At 26.2% G+C, this 15,747-nt stretch overlaps 1 protein-coding gene across 2 annotated transcripts in view; it reads left to right on the plus strand.

The window, feature by feature from the left end:
• LOC111633545 (phosducin-like protein 3) overlaps positions 1–15,747 on the plus strand; it is a 66,443-nt gene that overhangs the window by 5,257 nt on the left and 45,439 nt on the right. Inside the window, exons 1-4 of one of the 2 annotated variants that reach the window (XM_023378134.1) lie at positions 32–188; positions 2,810–2,942; positions 6,487–6,571; positions 7,171–7,314. In XM_023378134.1, the coding sequence (XP_023233902.1) occupies positions 183–188; positions 2,810–2,942; positions 6,487–6,571; positions 7,171–7,314 (368 nt within the window). In that variant the 5' untranslated portion in view covers positions 32–182. Of the gene's footprint in view, positions 1–31; positions 189–2,809; positions 2,943–6,486; positions 6,572–7,170; positions 7,315–15,747 lie in introns of those variants that run through there. The other variant, XM_023378135.1, reaches the window with a different exon arrangement.

A 15,747-nucleotide genomic window follows, 5' to 3' on the forward strand; every position in this document is an offset into this window, starting at 1 on the left:
TAACAGAGGAAAAAAGTTTTTTGTGTATGCTGTATATTATTTCCAACGAATATATTCGCACATTTGCGAAAAAATACCAGCAATAAGATACATTGCTATTTATGGAGTTTAGTAGAGGTCGAAGCACGTGCCTTTTCGTCAGTGACGACGGACCAGGAAGTTAACTCTTTACAGCAAGAATAATGGAAGTACGTTTTTAAATAAAATTATTTAAAGAAAAAAATGTAAATTTGAAATAATATCATTCAATTCGTATTGTAGTACTAAGATAATTATTATTCTATGTAATTATTGCGCCATCTATTTCAAATGTGAAGATATTAATGTGCTTGTGCTTGGATTAGTTAACTCTTACTCAATTAACAATTATTTAACGTAGTAATAATTCATTTTAAACTCAATGTAGGATAATATCATGAATATATAATCCGATGAGTTTTCGCTTATAGCTCTTATTATACCCGTTGCCCCCAAAATTTCTGTGTTTAGGACATAACTACTAGAGAGATGTCCTAAGAGAGCAAAATTACAAAAAAAGGCCCCAGTAAGGATAAACTTTTACCATTTCATATATAGCATTAGTTTTAAATTCCATGTTTATTGATATGAATCCTAGAAATCCACAGATAAGGATTACTAGGATTCATATCAATAAACATGGAGTAAAATGTCATTACTCTAAATTTCAGCAGAACAATGTTTGTTTCTAAAATTTTTTGAAAAAAATAGCTTTTTAAATATAAGAAATAAATTATGATGCCTAATGTCTATCTGTAATACCAAATTACTTAATATATAATCATTAATAATAGCAAATTTATAGCCAGATTAATTACAGCAATTTTTTGGTTAAGAAATAAATTTAAGTAAATAGCTTCTTATTCAATATCATTACATATGATATGTTAATGATTCAGCAAATTTCAAAATATCACTTATTTTTCTTCAAAAAGTTTTAGTGATTTTACTTTTTTAATATTTAGTTTAGTAGTTATTAATCCACAAAGTGTAGGCTGTACTGTATAAATCACTCAAAGTAAAACACATATGATTTACAATTAAATTTATTAATATATAATAATGCTGGCTATAATTCATATCCAACTTTTGCTAATGAGAAGTTAAACTAATATCTACTATTTTTAATTTAGCTTAGGAATCTGTATCCCTGGATAACTGAATTATTAAATGCAAACAAAATTCTGTTTTGGTATTAGATAAGAACTTTTAAACAAATATGTTTTCTTCATATAATGAAATTTTTTTAATAACTAAAACAATTATCAATTATATTATAAAAGTTAAGAATACAGGCTTCTTTAATTAATTTTAAATCTTAAGAGTTAGTAATGTAGATAGTAATTTCTATATAATATCTGATATTTTAACTAATATGTTATATGATGATCATTTTGATTTGGATAAAACTGATGCCAAAGAATATAAATTTCTTCAATAACAGGATATTTTTTCAATCAAAATATTTAGTAATTAAAAATTTGTTTCTTTGAATACACCCAGATTTTTATTTTTGATATTATTTTATATTCAGTAATTTAAATAATACTTTCATAAATATATATTTATTTAAATGGGTATTTAAAAACAAATCCTTTTATTATTAAACTTATTTTTAAAATACATGAATATTATAATTTGATTTATTTATAAATAAAATGGTAAGGAATGTATAATATTCAAAATAAACAGAATTTTTGGTACAAGTTTTATTTCACAACATATAGAAACTTGTACACCATACCACCTTCAAAATAAGCTCCTAACTGTAGCTACACATTTCTGCCTGCATCTGTACTGTTTGTCAAAGCAGTTCTGGAAGTTTTCTTTGTGATTATTTATGGGCTCTCATTGCTGTGGTTTTCACTTCTTCTATTGATTGAAACTTGCAATCTTTCAACTTCTCTTTTATTTTAGAAACAGATAAGATTTTTGAAGGGCAAAATTAAGGACTAAAGAAATATTATTTTGTTCTTAGCCAGATAGATATTAATCAGGACTAACTGATGGAACTGCAAATCTGGAAGCTGTAGCAACAAAAGCCTTTAAAGACATTGTAAAAAATGAGTTCTAGGATTGCTTTGACAAAGGTTTGGATACCGGCAGAAATGTGCAGCTGCAGAAACACTTTACTTACTTTGGAAGTGTTTTATCTGAATCCAGTTCCACTCATCAATTAAATAAAACTGGACTTTCTTGAATGATGAAGTATTGGTTATACAAGTTTTCATAATGTTTTGAAAATAAAACTAAGTCTTCAAAGAGCTTTTGTCTAATTTTATTTTGTCTTACTAGTTCCTTTTTACGATATGAAGATTATAATAATTTACTCAATTGGTGAGTGTGTCAGTTTTACATTGACCACCATCTATTAAAATAAAGTTATAAAAAAATAAAATATTATTTTTGATTCTGTTGTGTGTAAGCTTAAAACTGCTAGATTATTTTCCAGACTTCATTAGTGTTGTTCTATATAGCTAAATATTTAGCTGCTGTTTCTCAAGATTAATTAGCTAACATTAATCTTAATAATTAGAAATTAATTGATTCTTTCTTCAAAAGTTACTAATCTGGAACAGAATTCAAATTTACAATTCCTATATACTCTTCTGTATATAGGCATATTGTCAGCTATCCTATAGTCAGATTTTCATCTGATCTTCATCTTCAGATTACTATTTGTAAATTTGGATATACTTTATATTCAAAGTGGTCATTTTTAGTAATCAATTTGAATTTTAGTTTTATTACATAAAATGGTCAGTCTAATTTAATAATAATTTTATTTCAGGATCCAAATGCAGATACACAGTGGAATGATATTTTACGAGAAAAAGGTATTCTTCCAAAGAAACAAGAAAAAGAAATTAAAGAAGAAGATATTATAAATATTATTGAAAATACAGTTGAAGAAAAACTTCAAGGTATTAAATAATTCAGAAGTATAATTGAATGCTTTATTCAATTGTTGCACAAATTCTCTTATAAACAGTAAAACAATTATTAATTTTTGTTACTTAAGCATAATAAAGTGCAGTTAAATGAACACTAGGCATCCTTTCATCCGTTTATTTGCTGTTTTTAGTTGATACACGTTTTTACACGTTTTGGGCCTTGCAATGACTCTCTTCAGTCAACTAATTTTTTAAAAATGTACATAGTTACTATATAACGTCAAACCATTTAAATAATACATATAATTTACAAATATACCTGCTATTTGTATTTTATGTCAGCCAAATTTAATTTCTCTTTTGTTGTTTGCCTTTCTGAGATAACTTTAATTGACTTTTTAACAGATAAGTTAACATAGCATCTTAACATAGATGTATACATGAGTACAGGTCCTTCATACTTCTTTCCATTCTGCCATTTTTGGAAGAATTACAATAAGTTATAAAATAGCTTGAGTGTATAAAACCTCAAACAACATACCTGTTGTACACATTGAAGACGCTTAAAAGTTTGTGAATTGTTAAAATAATTCCTTAAAACTACGACAATACACTTTGATTTAGATAATTCAGTAGGTTTGTTGTAAAAGGAAGACATAAACGGATGAAAGGATACCTAGTGTTTGTTTAACTGCATTTTATCGTGCTTAAGTAACAAAAACGTAGAACAACACAGTTTCAAAACAAGCACAATTATTAACTATTTAAGTTTATTCAAAGAAATAGGTGGCTTGTGTAACAAGATTTTAAGCTTTTACAGAACAAAAACAATTATTAAAACAAAAAGTATTCTGTAGAATAAGGTTTTCTAATTTAGTTTGTTCATAGAATCTCTTTCAAATTCAGTAAGGAAACAGAGGAATACCCAATAGAATTCTTACTTATGAACTTAGTCTTAAAGTAAAGTTGAAAGATTAATAATTTTAAAAATGCTAAAATATGTTTTTGTTTTGTTGTGCATATCAATAAAAATCTCAAGAATATATGTGAAATAAAAATCAAAATAATTCAAAATAATATACAAGGTGTTTGGAAAGTCACTGTGCACTTTTGTAATCATGTTTTTGCATTATTTCAAAAGATGTGTGGTCCCATGCTCACCAGATCTAAATCCACCAGGCTTTTATCTATGGCAGTGGTTCTTAACCTTTTTATACTTGCAGCCCACCAAATATTTCATAGTTTTTTGTGACCCCCCCATTTTTTTAATAATAATTTATATTTGTTAAATTATCTATAATAAATTGATTTTTTATTATTGCTTTATTTTTTTATATAATAAATGTAAACCATAACTTTATTATTTCATTATCTATTTAAATAACATTCGAACTTCACAATTAAACATAAAAACTCATTAATTTTAACAAAAAATAAAATAAGAAACATTTAAAAATTCATAGAAAACACAAAAAATATTCAAAAATAATTTAATGAGGATTCTGCTGCTGAATATCCTCAACTAATTTGTTAATTCTTGGTTCAATTGTTTGTAATGCTATCCTCATGAAGACATCTAATTGCGTTTTTTTGTTTTTATATCCATCATAGTTAAGAACCTCTTTCACACAAATATGTAATAGCAAAAGGCAGCAAATTTTGCATTGCTGCTGAAAACAGGAGATATTCTGCACAAATTTGTATCCAAAATTGGGACACACTTTTAGTTTATAAAACAGATCTCAAATTACAATTATTTATTAATTTTAATAATGTATCTTCATCAGCTGATGATAAATTGGTATTTTTATAATTGTTGTATGGATCTTGAATCCACAGTTTTGTAATGTGAACTTTATCATTAGGAAAATATTTATCAAATTTATCAATTAATTTTAAAAGGTGACATATAATTAAGGAATTTACATTTTGTTTCTCAAATTAAAATTTTGAATCAGAGATTAATTGTGAATAGAATGAAAACATTTCATATCATATTTCATTTTCATAGCCTCAATTTTGCATAATTTGGTGGCCCCCCGGCAAACTTCTTATGGACCCCCAGGGGGCTGAAGCCCCCTGTTAAGAAACACTGATCTATGGGGATGCAAAATCTGTAGTGTATCGAGATTGTCCACACATGCTGGATGACTTGATAGCAGCGATAACCACATTCATTCAGTTTATTTCGAATGAGCAATTAATAGCAATGTTTAGAAACAAAAGAAGGATCCAAGTCTGTATTGATGCTACGGGAGTCACTTTCAACCTTGTTTATAATTATCATTTATATTTACCTCTTGTGTTCTATATTGAAACATGTCTTAATAAATAATAAGTGCACAGTGACTTTCTGAACACCTTGTATTTAACATTAAATGACAAAATAAATCAAATTTAGGAAATCTTTAGTTTTTAATGAGAAGAATAAGTTTTATTTATTTTTTGCAATTTTTTTTTTAATATATAGCTTACTTTTTGGAAGTTTCAAGAACAGACATGGCATTTAGTTGATTTCTGAATTTTTTGTTCTTTTAATTTTGAAAATCCAATTTTTCTCATATATGTGCTGTATGTGCTTGTGTGTCTACATTGCCAAGTGTGAACTTGCAAGATAACAGAACCCTATTTTGAACAGAAATTTTGTTTCATGGGGTTTCCAAGTTTCATGGAATGCCATTTAGGAAATGTTGCTGTAGAGTGTAATTTTTTTTTAATTCTCATTTCCCTTTATTTCTGAATTTTCTGTAATCAAATATTGATATCTAAAATCTAATAGTTATATATTAAAGCCAAATGATTATAATTATCAAATTTAACAAGAGATGGTGCCTAATGCCTACCTCTAATGCCAAATTATTTAGCATTTAATTATTAATAATAATAGTAATATAGCCTGATATAATCCAGAGATCATTTGGCTTAAATATTTTCTGTGATCATCTAAAGTTTTGTTGTTGTAGATAACACTTCAGACAATTTCAGAGATATTAACAATTTTAAGTGTTGAAGATCTGTAAAACTATTCTGAAAAGTATATTGTTAATATCTTTGGCTATTTTGTATACAGTATGTATGTATGTATGTATGCATACACATACAAAGTAGCCAAATATATTAATAACAAAGTAAAGTATATACGTGTACATTCATGGGTTGCAATTTTAATACTGGCAACTCTGCAATTACAACTGGTATGAAAAACATACTTGTTTCAGATTTTTACTGTCCTTCACTGTAGTCATCAGCAATCTATACAATCCTTTGCCAGCAAAGTGGAAGTTGTAGGAGGCATTGACATAGCCAGTTTAGTTGATTGCTCAAATAGAGCAGTCTACTGCTTGAAAAATATCTTCGGGCAGTAGGTTAATGGGCTTCAAAGATTGTTGTTGTGTCAGTGTACTGTACATCAAATTGATGTAAAAATAAAATATTATTATTGTATTATTTTTTTTTTATGAAAATAATTTTTTCTACCAACAAAAACAATGGACACAAATTTTTATATTGATATTTTAAAATGCTTTATATTTATTATTGTTACATGTTACTGTATTGTTATTGTTATTTACAGAAACTACACAATTAGAAGACTTGACTCTTGATGAATTAGATGAGTTAGAAGATGAGGAAGATGAAAGAATATTGCTTGAATATAGGTTAGTGTTATAATTTTTTATTATAGTAGATAACTGTAGTTTATTAAATTTGCAAGTATATATTGAGGGAAAATATTTTAAATTAATTATTAATTATGGTTTTGAATTATTTTGGAAACTGTTTGATTAGCTTTAAAATGATATGCTGTAAAATAGTTTTAAAATTTTATGTAAAGAATAATTTTTTTTAAAATTGCAAAATTCTTGGCACTATATAGTAAAAATATGAATTTACACAGCTTTTTCAGGTAACAAAATGATGTTTTGCTACATGAAAAAGCAGTATAAATTATTGTTTTCAATAGTTTTTTCTTTGAGTAAATTGTGAAGTAGAACTAAGAAATTATAATATGATCATATAATAAACTTCTCAAAGTTCTATACATTAATTATGGTGATCGTTTGATTGATTGTAATATGATCATAAGTTTTATTTTTTCTTGTAATAAAAAATTTTATGAAGTATAAATGTAATTTGTGTATAAAAAATTGCAAATTAATCTGTTTCAAATAATTTGGAAAAATTATTTGTATTTAAATATAGATCAATATTTATAAATAAGTAACTTTTTCTATTATTAACAAATATCTATTTACAGGAAAAAAAGAATAGCAGAGATGCAAGAAGCACTTAGAAAAGCAAAATATGGAGATGTTCGAGAAATTTCAGCAGAAGATTATGTTCAGGAAGTAAATAAAGCAGGAGAAGGAGTCTGGGTGGTTCTCCATCTTTATAAATCTGGGTGACTATTATTTGCTTTTTATTTTAATTCTTACTATTGAATATACTTTTGTTTTGCAGGCGTATAAAATAAATAAATATATAAAAACTGTTACTTTAATAATAATGTAATTAAAATATTTAAACTAACTATTGATTGAGTGCTGAAACTTAAATCAGTTTTATTCATTACATGCTCAAAAATTATAGTATTAGAATTTGTAAATGCTGAAATGAATAATGCAGTGATAAAATAATGATCTCTATGCTGAACAGTTTACCATTTTGTATTTCAAGTTTACTTGCATAAATATATGTATGTAATGTGTGTGTGCATACACATATTGTTTTAATTTTGTGCCAAGTTGCAAGTTTTATTTTACTAATATAACTTTTTATGAAATCTTTAAATTTGTTAAAAAGTTATTATTTAAGAATCTTACTTTATGATGAACATAAATTGGAATATATTACTGTTGTTTTATTAATATTGATTATAATATAATATAGAAGTTTGAACATTCGTTACATGTTTTTAAGTCTTGATTTCTAAGAATTATTTAATATTAAATCTTAAAAACATAATTTATTGATTTGTAATTTTAATAAATAAGAAAACAATACATGATATATAAAGAACTAGAATGAAATTTAAATAATTTTTGTTGACTAAACATGAGTATATATTAAAAAAATTTGTTTGACAAATTTTTTATTGACAGTATATGAGCAGAAATATCAGTGATGTATACTTTAAATAATGAAATTTGAATCCCAATTTATAAATAATGAAACAATACCATGTAATATCCAGCAATTTACTAAAGAATAACGAAAACAAACATTTTTGACAATTTTTAAATTGTCATCATCAGGTTAAAATAGCAGTCAAACATATAGTCTACTAGGTCTGTTCAAAATAAGACTTAATTTTTGTCATAGTGTGTGAATCATTGCATCGATTGAATTCTAGCAAGTGTTTCCACTTAGCCAGAAACTTCAGTAACACAACACCACTTGGAGCATTGTAGTATTCTGATTGGTTGGTGGTCTAGAGCTATTGAAGTGAACAAATGCAGTTACTGCTCTGTGAAGTGAAGGTGAAAGACTTTTAAGGAGCAACATGTTTGGGTGAAGTTTTACTTTAAGACTAGCAAACTTTTACTGAAACATGGGCTTTGCTTCAGCAGGCTTATGAGGAGAGCCATTTGCAGTGTCACAAGTGGTTCAAGTGTTTTAAATTGGGCAGAATATTGATTGAGTAGTATTCAAAATAGGGATGACAAATATTGATTATTTGTTTTTATTATTGAGGCGTAGTTTATCAGGAATTTGTGCAACAAGGTCAGACTGTTAACAAGGAGTACTATTTAGAAGTTTTAAGGCATTTGAGGGAAGTTGTGTGCCAGAAGAGGCCTGAGCTATGGGGAACAAGAGCTGGGCATTGCCTTATGACAACATGCTATGTCACACATCTCTGCTTGTTGGTCAGTTTTTAGTGCTAACAACATGGCCATCCTTTCCCACCTCCATACTCCATATAGACTTGGCTACTTCAGACTTTTTCTTGTTTCCACAGTTTAAAAGGACCTTATTTTCGAACTGTAGATGAGATTCAATAAAATTTGCAGAGACAGCTACATGCCATCTCACAAAAGAGTTTCGGGGAGCATTCTAACAGTGGCAATAATAATGAGAATGGTATATTGCAAGCAGGGGGAGTACTTTGAAGGGAACAAACATGTATAATATTGTGATCACAGTAGAAAAGTTTGTATGACAAAAGTCTGGTCTTTTTTTGAACAGACCTCATATGATCATTTCATATATATGTTTGACTACTATTTTAAGTAAATTGCTGGATATTACTGATATTGTTTCATTATTTATTAATATAATTAAATCCAAGTTTTTAAATAGTGAATAGTTATCATCAATCTCAATTTGTTTTGTTATTTTATTAAATGTGTTTGCTGGTTAAAAGGTGTGCAATTATTTTTTATGAAATTTCATAAATGAATATCTAAACACTATATTTTAATTTTTTAAATCCAGATATATATACTGCCTATCATATACACCAAAAAGCTTTAAACAGATATGCAAATTAGCATATTTAAGCTATGATCGTGATTTGGAATGATAACATATATAGTCTAGGAAAAAGAATATATAAAAAATGCAATTTATTACATGTAATGCTATATTGAACTTAATGCTACTTTACAGGATCATCCTGTTAATTACTGTTGCAAGAACTTGTCATTCAAATGAAAGCAAAAAAGTTCACAATGTAAGCAGGCTGAAAAAATGTAATGTGAACAGTTATTTTTCATTGAATAGGATTCTAATACTTTGTAAAGCTATCTTGAGCCTTAATAACAGTTTTGTAATGCTTTGGTTTAGAGTGGATGAGTTTCTTCAAGTATTCTGTGCCAAACTTGTTATATCAAACTCTTCTAATACACTCCTGTGATTGCTGTTTATTTTCAAGTTTCTTTTCTTCAATTTTCATGCTCATAATATGCTAGTAGTTCTCAATAGTGTTGAGATTAGGACTGTTACCTGGCCAGATGTTACACATCTAATCTGGGCCTCTTGTAAGAATTTGTTTTGCTTAAATAACAATTTGTGTCAGTTTAAGTGACAATAATGCTAACATAACTGTAGAAAAAGCACATTATAATTCATCATCTTGGCATAATGATATGATGCAGTCATCTTGAAATAAGTAGGATTTTGTCATAAACTTGTTCCTTAATTGTTGGAATTGGCTTGGCAGATAAGATGTTTTTATAACACTGCATTTATAGACTCATTCATAAAGTATACTCTGCTGATATAGAGAATTGAATTTTTTTTCCAGACTCGTAAATAAAAATTGTGTAAAAAAATCCAAAAACAGAATTGGGCATATTTGTTTTTATTAGTTTCTAAGAATTATTGTTAGAATGTTTATATTTAGCCATAAAAAAGAAAAATCCAATTGAAAAAACTTATAATTTGAATTTTATTGAATTTATTTTAAGTCATATTCTAATTTTACTTTGATATAATTGCATGAAAAGAATATTTTGCAATTATCAATATTAAGAAAATTCTGCATCTTAAAAACGTGAAGAATAGCAACTAAAAATTAGTCAAATTTTGCACCAAATACATAAGATATTGATAATGTGTTCATTCATGTTAACTGATTTGATTTATATTGAATTAATTTTTTTTAAAGTTTAAAAGTTTATACTAAAAATATTAGTTTAATAAATACAGTGTATGTATTCAAAAATATTTGTTAAAGACTTTTATATTTTGTAATATATATATTGAATGTCACAATTGAAAATTTTATGTTTTATATGTCACAGTAATCTATATATATAAAAATGAATGTATGTCTGTGTGTGTGTCTGTCTGTCCTTCATGCATTACCACACCGTTTATCCGGTTGCCGTGAAACTTTGGGAAGTTGTTTAATATTCTCCGGCGAAGGTTTGCGGCATAGTATGATTGCCATAAAACTTCGGAAAGTTTTTTAATACACTCCCACGAAGGTTTTTGGCATAGTACATTTATCCTACGATAGATGGTGCGTGTTTACATGAGCATTCGAGCACAGTGTGGTCGATCGATTTCGAATTGTGAAGACCATTTCCCCCCTTCAAAAAATATCTCTATATATGCATTTGTGAACTGTTATTTACGATATTTGTAATAATTTTTGTTTAATCACTTAATTTCAACTTTTTTTCACTAATTATGTATTCGCTCGAACTTCATTAAAACCTCAACTGTACCCCAAACAACAACCGAAGTTGTAGGAGGAAATTTGCGTATTTTACCTAGGGATACCTAGGTAAAGGGGGATACCTAGATCGGTAAAGATCTAGGTATCCCCCTTTTCCAAATTTTAATATCGACTCGAAATAATAATGTAATAATAATAAGTTTTAATAAAAATTATAAAATGTAAATTGAATTTTGTCATAATGAGTTTGCTTAAATTTCCTTTCTTCTGAGATCGCAGCAATGTGCGACGGGTAAGCTAGTAATATATATTTAAAATCATAATTACAAAATAAAAAACAAGTATTGAAATAGTTTTATCATATTCATGTGATATATCTATCATGTTTCTGCTCTGTTTTGACAAAAATCTTTAGTTCTCATTTCTATCTAAAATGTACATATGATATTTGTTTAATTAAATATGATATAAAATATAAAATTCACAATGTTACAGTAATGTCATATTTTGAATTTGTTCTTAACCGTTGTTATGATATAGTAAGAGTTTATTTTAAGAAATTTATTTTATATTTATACATCATATTAAAATTCTTATACTGTTGCCCTCCATTATATTGCTCATTCAGATACATAATTGGTTTTTTTCATTTTCCAAAAATAAAAATGCTTTAGCTAATAATTTTAAAAAAATCAGTTTGTTTGAATTTCTACTGGCATTCAGTCATTGACCTTAAAACTACCATTGTGTGAAATACAATATATAAAAAAGCAAGTTAGCATGGAAATTGAAAATAGACAACACAGGAGGATAGATACAAGCTACAGTGCATCAGTTATATCATGCTATTTGAGATAAACCAAATAAGTTACATATGTAACTTATTTGGTTTATCTCAAATAGCATGATATAACTGATATGAACAATACAAAAAGGACTACTGTATTTATTCTTCATTTGTATGTTAAAGTTTTAAAAGATTTTTTGAATGTCAAAACTATTATTTAAATTTAATTACTGGTACACTAAATTATCTTTGACTGAATACTATACTATTTTACAGCATATATAACTATTGAGACTTCTTTGTGATTAATATCTGCTTGAAATTATATAATGTATTCTTTTTTACTATCAACAAAATTGATTGTTTAATGTTTAGTTATTACATCATTCAATTTTGAGGATTAATAATTTATAACTATTTTGACATTAGTGGTTTCTATTTCAGTATTGGCAACAATTCAAAGGAATAAATAATGTTAAAAATGTAGGAATGAATCAGATATTAAGTGTATTAAAACAATTTAACTAGATAAGTTGTAGTTAAATCAATTATATTTCATTTTAAGCACATTTTAAATTAATTTTATTTTGTAATTTTGATTTTAAGAAGTTTGTTAAAAGCTTAATCTACTACTACTGCTAATTTGTTTATAGGTTATGTTAAAAATTTCTAATTTTAATCACAATATGTTCTTATCAAATGTTATTTAAAATTTTAAATTAATGTTGAAGTAAAACACTATTATTTGGTTTTTGTGATATGATTTTATTGATGATAAATAATTTAATTTCAAATCTTATACAGTAATGTGCATGTAAAGTACTGCACAATACAAAAAAGTGGGGTTACACAAAATTAGGGTTCTAATCAAGTACCAGGCCTGAACTTAACACAAAAGCAAAATACGGTGATTTAAGCAAAAATCCAAAATAATATTAATTAAATTGAACAGTAAATATATATAGATAAATAACAATGCTTATAAACAAGAAGTTAGTAATAAATATATATTTCAAATATTCAAAACAAGTAAAGATCAATTATGTATTGTACAAGCCAAAAAAAAATCAATCAATTAATGAAAGAATTTCTTTTTTCCCAGCTTGGGATGAACAATTAATTATATACCAGTATCAAGGAATACACCTCTTATGAGTTGATTGCTTTATCAAAAGAATGTCAGACAATTCACTTCAAGGAAGATTGCTTTCAGGAACTAAACAACAACATTCAATGGGTGTGTTGTGTTCTATCTGCCTACAACTCTATTTACATATTTAAGTGTTACAGGATCATTTACTTATATAAATAAATATCTGTTGGTCTTAATTTTGAATTTAGTATATTTTGGAGTTTCTTGGGAGTTTCCATCCTTAAAACAAAATTTTTGAATTGAAATAACATGACTTCTGGTTTGCATTGGAAGTTCTAATATAATTAATCAGGCCTCTTGCCCCTAAGGTTTCATATCTGGTCTCCTACATCTATCTAACTCTGTTCTTGAGATTAAGGATAGACGGATGAACAGAAACAATGGGAATTTATAGGTCTACAATTTTTTCAAATTGCAGCCCAATAATTTTGTGGATATAAAGAAAGTATAAAGTTCTTAGAATTCTAGAAAAATAAAATAATTTTTAGAATTAAATTATATAAAATAAAATAATATATTCAAAAACTGTAATTAGTTAAAAAACTAAGTTTATTTTTGAATTTGAATAATATGTTTGATCAGATTAAGTTTTAATGTCAAAATAAATGTTATTTCATAATTATTATATAATAAAATAAATGTTAATTTAATTAAAAAAAAATAAATATATAAAAAAAATGTCAGGATACATAAATTAATTAACTTATACTTTATAATAAAATGTCCAAAGATATTAATGACGTTGTTTGGACTTTCAAATTTGTGAGTTATAAATTCCTGAAGATGGTTTATTAGTTGAAAATATTAGCTAGGAAAAAGTCAATCATTTGACTTTTTCCTAGACTTCACATGAGCAGTTTCTTTTTGTTATTTTTTTAGTTACTTTTATAATAGACTATATATCAAATACATAATTTAATTAATATTTACTCCAAAATTTGCAGATACATTCTGTAAATAGAATTTTAATAATAATGTAATGATTGTAATGATTAATAAAATATTGTTACTATATCCTTGATATGCCAAATTTACAAAAGCAATGTAATTATTTATTTTTTCTTTCTTCTAAAGATATTAAGACTTTTTTTAAGATGTTTATCTGGAAGAGGTGATGAAGTAGCTGTAGTGGCATGTGAGAAAAGTGAATATATTGTTTTATAATGGAGTGGCATATGAAAAGTCTTTTTCATATGTGTGTTTTTTATTTGTCTGATCCAAATTGATTACCTCAATTAATTACATTGTCATAAAATTGTATAGAAATTATATGTATGATTGTACCAAAAATATTTGTTAATATTTCCATAAGTGTCTGTCTCTTTAATCCAAATAAAAATAATTTTGGTAGACTATCACACAGCCATCAGGTTAGGTGGTACTTTTATTATTATTAGGTAAGTACCTAACCTGATGGCTGTGAGATAGTCTACTGAAATTATTTTTATTCAGATTAAAGAGACAGACATTTACGGAAATATATAAAACAGCTACCATATTTGATATTTGCAAGAATATTTGTTAAGTTTGAAGTTATATAATTCAGGCTAATATAAATTGAGGTTTAATTGTATTTGTTTCAAAAAATTTAGATATTATGTACACTACTGTTTGAAATTATAGCATTTAAAAGTAATGTAATTTAAAGAGATATATATTAGTTTAACTTTATTGAAACAGAAAATATAATTAGTTATAATATTAATGCATTTTGTTCAATTTATACTGAGAAATTTGATATTGACTATGTAAGTAACACAATAAACAACTATTTTGTCTTTGACAGACAAAAATTTTTGTAGAATGGAATATTGAGAAAAATTTTTTAAATTAAGAGAACATAAGTTTAAAATTTTTCTCTCACATCCATAAATACATAATGATTTGTTTTAGAAATTTTTAAAGTTTTGATTAAATTCAAAGGAACACAAATTGGTAAAATCTTGATGTAAAATTTGCTAAAAACACAAATTGACATAAAACAGAAAAGGCTGTGTTTTCATGTGTGTTCATTTATTTCCAAATTTTGTTCAAATCTGAAAGTAGGTGATGATATTGTTAAACTCTTTTTTATTAAATTTTATGAATTTTTGAATAGGAAGATTTGAATAACTTGGATAGTGAACTTATATAATTGTGATAACAATGCAACATTAACAATACCTAATGTATCTTGTTGAAATATGACAAAATAATCTGTAAATATAAAAGAGATAGAAGTTAGGATGTTACCAATTTGAGCTACATAATATTCTAGATTTCCAAGTAAAGATGAAATTGTTTTATGTATGTATGTCTCTTTAATCTGAAATTAAGTTCGGTAGACTATCATTACAGCTTTCAGGTTAGACACTTCTTTTATTGTTTCCACATATGCATTTCGGACTTATATAAATGCTAAGCTCCACTTCAGTGCAATATTAAAAATTGTCAAACTTATACGATACATATGGTTCTGTCTTCTAAAACCACGGTGTATAACGGGTAACATTGGAAGTTTTTTAATACAGCCATTAAAAACACCACAAATACATTTTCCAAACATTTATACGGAAAACTTTTATATTTTTCTATGTGCTCATAAAATCTTATATAAGTACAACTTTTAAAGAATGATATAATGCTTATATAAGATTTTATGAACACATAGAAAAATATAAAAGTTTTCCGTATAAATGTTTGGAAAATGTATTTGTGGTGTTTTTAATGGCTGTATTAAAAAACTTTCCAATGTTACCCGTTATACACCGTGGTTTTAGAAGACAGAACT

The sequence above is a fragment of the Centruroides sculpturatus genome, unplaced genomic scaffold (assembly GCF_000671375.1).
Source record: "Centruroides sculpturatus isolate CEXI.00-Female unplaced genomic scaffold, Cexi_2.0 scaffold780, whole genome shotgun sequence".
NCBI classification, from domain to species: domain Eukaryota; kingdom Metazoa; phylum Arthropoda; class Arachnida; order Scorpiones; family Buthidae; genus Centruroides; species Centruroides sculpturatus.